The 6132-nt window shown below is 32.6% G+C and overlaps 1 protein-coding gene across 1 annotated transcript in view; it reads right to left on the reverse strand.

Moving 5' to 3' along the window:
• Cfap47 (cilia and flagella associated protein 47) overlaps positions 1–6132 on the reverse strand; it is a 210187-nt gene that overhangs the window by 114065 nt on the left and 89990 nt on the right. The window contains exons 34-35 of the mRNA XM_021188546.2: positions 2226–2320; positions 1664–1780 (exon numbers count right to left, since the gene is read on the reverse strand). Of these exons, the coding sequence (XP_021044205.2) occupies positions 1664–1780; positions 2226–2320 (212 nt within the window). The remainder of the gene's footprint in view (positions 1–1663; positions 1781–2225; positions 2321–6132) is intronic.

Genomic DNA, 6132 nt, shown 5'->3' on the forward strand with positions numbered 1-6132 from the left:
AGTGGGAGTGGGTGGGTAGGGGAGCAGGGGTGGGGTGGGGGGGGGTATAGGGAACTTTTGGGATAGCATTTGAAATGTAAATAAAGAAAATAATAATAAAAAAAATTTAAAAAAAAGAAAAGAAAAATAAGATGTCAGGTCGTAGAAGGTGACACCCTACCTTGAACTCAGATGTTTGCACACATGTGCATACACACACACACACACACACACACACACTATCCTCCTACTTATTGGATACCTTTATTTGGAATCAATTTTATTTCTTTTTATATTTTTTATAAACTTCACCAATAAAGACATCTGAGCCTGATCTTTTATTTATATAATTCTTTTAAACTAGAAATTAATTTCTCTAATAGCAGAATATTCAGTCCTTTGGCTTAATCATTTTTGATAAGGTTAAATCACTGAAAGCAATTTCCCATATTACATCGATTTCCAATATTACTGACATATAGCTAATTAAAATGTCTTCTAAGTTTTAAAATCCTTATAGAATTTGTAATGATATCATTCATTCATGATACTCAATATTTATTTATTACCTCTTCCCTCATTATCTTAATCAAGGTGCTCGGAGTCTAACTGAGGCCCTGGCTTATGTTTTCAGTGGTTGGTCAGCATATTAACTCTCAGCTATATCCTCAGTCTACAAAGTATCTTTTAATATATTTTATATTCTCTACAAGATTTAATATTTGTTTTAATGGTTTCTCTGTTATTTGTATATTGGCTTTATATCTTTATTATCCCATTTCTTCTGCTTAATTCAGTTTAATATTTTTCTTTTGTGGAAATTTTGAAAACGGCAAGTTCTTCACAATGTCCATTATAAAAATACATTTTCTCTAAGCATTGTTTCTTCTGCATTTTATAAATATTTGCATGCTTTCATATCTGTGTAGCAGCATACTTTTTATTTTATGTTTTTCTATATCTTAGTTTTCTATAATTATTGAACAGTTTAAATTATACATTTCAACAATTTAAATTATACATTTTTATATATCACAGTTTAAATTTAAATAATACATTATTTCACATATAATTGTGTATTTTCATTTTGCTCCTCCAAAGGTGTTTAACTATGTTTGTAGTCAATTTTTCTTCAAAATCCACAAGCCACATATTTGTTTGAAAGATATGAATGTGGAAAATGGGGTTTTATATTGTCGACTACTCTTGTAGTTGCTATTTGTTTGAAATTGTTTTTATTTCTTTCTGCATTAAGTCTTATCTTTATTATAGGCTTGATCTCACAGACATGAATTCTTTCATATTTTATAAGTCTGAATAAAGTCCTTGTTACTTTTCTTTGGTAAGAGAAAAAAAAAAAAGGAACATTACTTATAAGTCAATGTGTGTGTGTGTGTGTGTGTGTGTGTGTGTGTGTAAAACTTTATTCCAAAACAATTTTTTTTCATTTCTTCATTTTAAAACTGATTCTAAAACAGCACAATTATATATAATATCAAACAATTACATATTTTTTAAATTGCCAGAGCATTAATTTTAATCATATTTGAATTTCCATAGATCAACTCAGAAAACATGTTTCAACTTAGATTTAAAATGAGTATGCAAATGGATATTATAAATGAGCAAATTAAAGAAATAAAAAATATAAACTTTGAAAGCACTGAGATATGAAGTTACTGACCTGTATGTTTAAATCAAATCCAATTTCACGAAGACTATTTATAATAATTAAACAATTGTGCAAATATTGTTCTGGGCGCTTTGGTTGTGTGTACATATTTATAAAATAAGTCTCAATCTGGAAGTTAAAGCAAGGAGAGCATAAATTAATGGAATAAAAACAGATAAATGTAGGTTTTCCTTGTAGTACAACAAAGAATAATTTGGATCTTAGCATCTGAAATAGAATATTGTAGTCAACAGTTAAGTATAAACAAAAAGTTAATGCTAAGTAGTAACATTCATATTTTTAGTCACAATTAAGGCATTTAAGAGGGCAGTTTACAGGAAATAAACTTCAAATCTTTTTTGGGGGGGGGCTTGAGACAGGGTTTCTCTGTGTAGCGCTCGCTGTCCTGGAAATCACTCTGTAGACCAGGCTGGCCTCGAACTCAGAAATTCGCCTGTCTCCGTCTCCCAAGTGCTGGGATTAAATGCGTACGCCAACATGCCTGGCTAAACTTCAAATCTTAATAACTATTCTCATTCAGAAGACTACCATTGGACAATGAAGTAACTCTTACCAAAAATGGGCAGTATGCTGCCAGCTGTGTAGCAAACACAAGGCCATCAAAAAGGTCTGAGTCAAAATTCACTATCCATCTTCCAGGGGGCACATCTAAGGAAGACAAATATAACAATATTTCAAATTTCTTGAAAGGTAACTTATAACAATTTGAAGACAAAACAAAACTATGCTTTAATTTAAAAAAATACGATTTTCATGAATACTAGGTATGACAGTTATCTTTGGCAATGTGACACATGCACGGTTAATGGTGAGAGTACACAGGCTATGGGACTATCTCTACATATAGAATTATTTTAGTTACATTAACTGATGTAGTCAACTATGGCAGACACCCTTCTCTTTGTAAGTTGAGTCTTATTTCTACATCAACCAGTATGAAAATCACTGTTTTATGTGTTAATAAAGCAGAAACCTCATATTTGGCATTACTCACTTTTCCTTCCATTCTCCTCCCCTCCCTTCCCCTCCCCTCCCCTCCCTCTCTTCCCACTTTTTAGAAAGATCGTCATGTATGTGTCCCAGGGTTGCCTTGGACTATCTATGAAGTCTCATTCGACTTCCTCTACTCTTCAAGTACTGGGCTTTTAGACTTATGTCACCATATCATTCTATATGCTTTGTTCAAATATTTGACTGATAATGAACAACATGTAAGAGTACTAAGACTAAAAAGCCATGCTATTCCTTGTAATTTTATGGTATTAACAAAATAATAAAAGAACTCCGTATACTAAAACTGGAATAAGGTAAGTATCTGAGTATCAACCATATATCTGAAAAGATACCCAAAATTTGGTGGTGAAGAGACCAGACAGAACTTGTTGCTACTGGTAATAGATTTTTCCTCATTTTCAAACTTTCAAAACATCAACAACCTACAGATTCCCCATAGATTTTTTTCTCATACACTCTTACTGGAATCAAGCAGAATAAAGTTAAGATCAGAGATACCCTCCCTATCTCTTGTCAACATGAGAGTTAATCATAATCACTTATAAGCTGTTATCTTTACGTTTTAATTCTATAGTTACATAGCTGTCTTATAATGCAAAATGCATTTAGTCGAGCATCAAAATAACCACATTCTTTAACATCTAATACATTTCAAAAGTGTAAGGGTCAAGATTCTTCTGAGACTCAGGCGATCCCTTAAATATGAGCTCAGTTGTAATCAAGGATTCATCTTCAGGTACATAGAGTGACTTCTCAAGTTCTCCTTGCAAGCACTCTAACCCTTCCACATATTGCCCAGTCTTTGTAGCTCTGAAAAAAGACTCAATAACTCTTCAAAGTTACTTCTGGATGCCTACCAAGACAGCACAACAACAACAACAAAAACAACAACTAGTGAAGATTTCTGTGCCAAGTGGAGATGTAGCCTGCTCCTCCATAAGAACCACAATGCTATAGGCCTTTGGATGTCTTTCATGGTGATCTTGAGGAAGAATTTCCCCCTAGAGATTATTTTTGAAAAGGGAATTTCTTCCTGGGGATTCTCAGTTTAAGCTCTCTCCCTTCAGACAAATGAATTTGGATTTTGGTAAGATGGATCCATTCATGGACAGATTCTTGCCCTCTGGGTATCTTTCATATTTTCTACATTTAAACTTAGTTCTGATTTTTTTCCTAACCAGATATCCAACTGTGGTCTCTGAGAGCTTCATGCTTTCTTGCTGGTATATATGCTACTTTTACTAGATGCCTAACAACACTACTTCTTACCGGTTTTAAGTTGCATCTAAAATGATTACATGCAGGCTATTATATCATTTCTTCCTGGTCCAACCTAAATTTACCCTACAATTAGAGCATTCAGGGGAGTTTAAAGAAAACCTAACTGTTTGTCTAGCTTTTGCTATTTTAATTCCCCCAAACCCCTGGCTATTTTCTTGTACCTGCAGAAAACACTAGTACTAATAAAGTTTTGTTTGTTTGTCTAATCCATCACAATATTAGAACGGTCTTGGTATAAAAATAACTTGTCAAAGACCAGCAAGCATGGACCTTTGCTGAACAAGTATGGCTTTTGGTAAGAAAAAGAGGAAGTGCTTTTTAGGACAATGTTGAAAAGAGGTGAAACAAACTTTAATAAAACGTTCTCTACTCTGATTCCATGCCTGTACATTGTCTTTTATGTCAAAGGCTGTTGAGAAAATGTCACTACAGTTTACATCAGGCTTAGTTATATCAAAGATTTCTTCTGCTTTTATGATAGCTCTTTTGATATAGGTTATTCTTTCTTCTATATTCTAAGGTTTTATAAAAAATAAAGGCAGCTAAGTTGAATGAGCAACACTGGCATCAGAAGAAAGGTTATTGGAAACAGAAATATTAGACATTACCCAGTATTTACTATAATACAAAAGTAGCTTAGCAAAATCTTCAGGGAACCAACAGCTTTATCTAGTCTTCAATTCTCAGAAATAAAGTATTTTAAATTCTACTAGACACGTTTAAATTAAAATTGATTTCGAGTTTCTATTTTCATCCAGTTTGACCATACATTCTTTCAAATAGGTATCTTAAAATTGAAATAAACCCAGGTGGTAGTGGTGGTGCATGCCTTTAATCCCAACATTCAGGAGGCACAAGCAGGTGGGTCTAAGAGTTCAAGGACAGCCTGGTCTACAGAGGGAGTAACAAGGCAGCCAGGACTACACAGAGAAATCCAGTCTAGAACCTGCAGCACACTCTCATCCAAATAAAGAAAAAAGTGTTGGTAAAACATTAAATCATTTAAAGTAACAAAAATATAAATACATTTTAATGAATATTAGAATTTGTAAATTAATTCTATTTTAGATTTCAAGATCATTTTATCAGTTTTAGTGAGAATAAAACATGTCACAAAATTTGAACCATTTTAATACTCACCTAATTATTACTAAGTATATTTATATTACAAAATTATTGCTATTATAAAAATTCACATTATTTTAACTATCAGAATAAATGTACAAATATATGAGGTTGGTATGATTTTTGAAAACTTGGATATAATTCATGGTACTCAAATCAGGGTAACTAGCATATTCAACATTTCAAATATTTATCATTGATTTCTACTGAGAATATTCAACATATCTGTTCTAGTTATTTTTTTAAAACATTTCATTGTGAAACTGAATTGCACAATGAAACAAACTAACTTATTTTATTTTAATCAATGGTTGAAGAATTCTGATATCAATGAGTTTCTCTATTATATTTCTTCCATCTTGCCTGACTTGAAATAAATGAATTTGATACTTTTACTACGAATTTATATATTCAAGGCATGTGATTAATGTAAAACCAAAACCTCTATAGAATACTTATTTTACTCTTGCTTTTAAAAAGTAAGAACAGAAACCTGTTACCACATTCCTAGATCACCAGACGAAGGAACTCAGGTCCAACCCAGAATGCGTGCTTTCTTTGATTGTTAACTTGTCCTAAGCCTATTTTTCTTGCTACTACAATTACCTGCTTGTAATGCATGTAAAAGTGCCTGCTGTATTCTTTACTTCTTATTCTTAGTTTTGCCAGTCTAAGAGGAAGGGGCACATTAAACTCTTGATTCTAACTTTAATGTTCAGATTACAATAAAAAATAGTATGCCAAATTTTTAAAATACATGAAACTAAAGAAGAAGGAAGACCAAAATGTGGACATTTTGCCCCTTCTTAGAATTGGGAACAAAACTCCAATGGAAGAGGTTACAGAGACAAAATTTGGAGCTGAGACGAAAGGATGGACCATCCAAAAACATCTCAAAAAATGTTCAACATCCTTAATCATCAGGGAAATGCAAATCAAAACAACTTTGAGATTCCACCTCACACCAGTCAGAATGGCTAAGATCAAAAATTCAGGTGACAGCAGATGCTGGCGAGGATGTGGAGAAAGAGGAATACTCC

This window comes from Mus pahari, chromosome X (assembly GCF_900095145.1).
Source record: "Mus pahari chromosome X, PAHARI_EIJ_v1.1, whole genome shotgun sequence".
Taxonomy (NCBI): domain Eukaryota; kingdom Metazoa; phylum Chordata; class Mammalia; order Rodentia; family Muridae; genus Mus; species Mus pahari.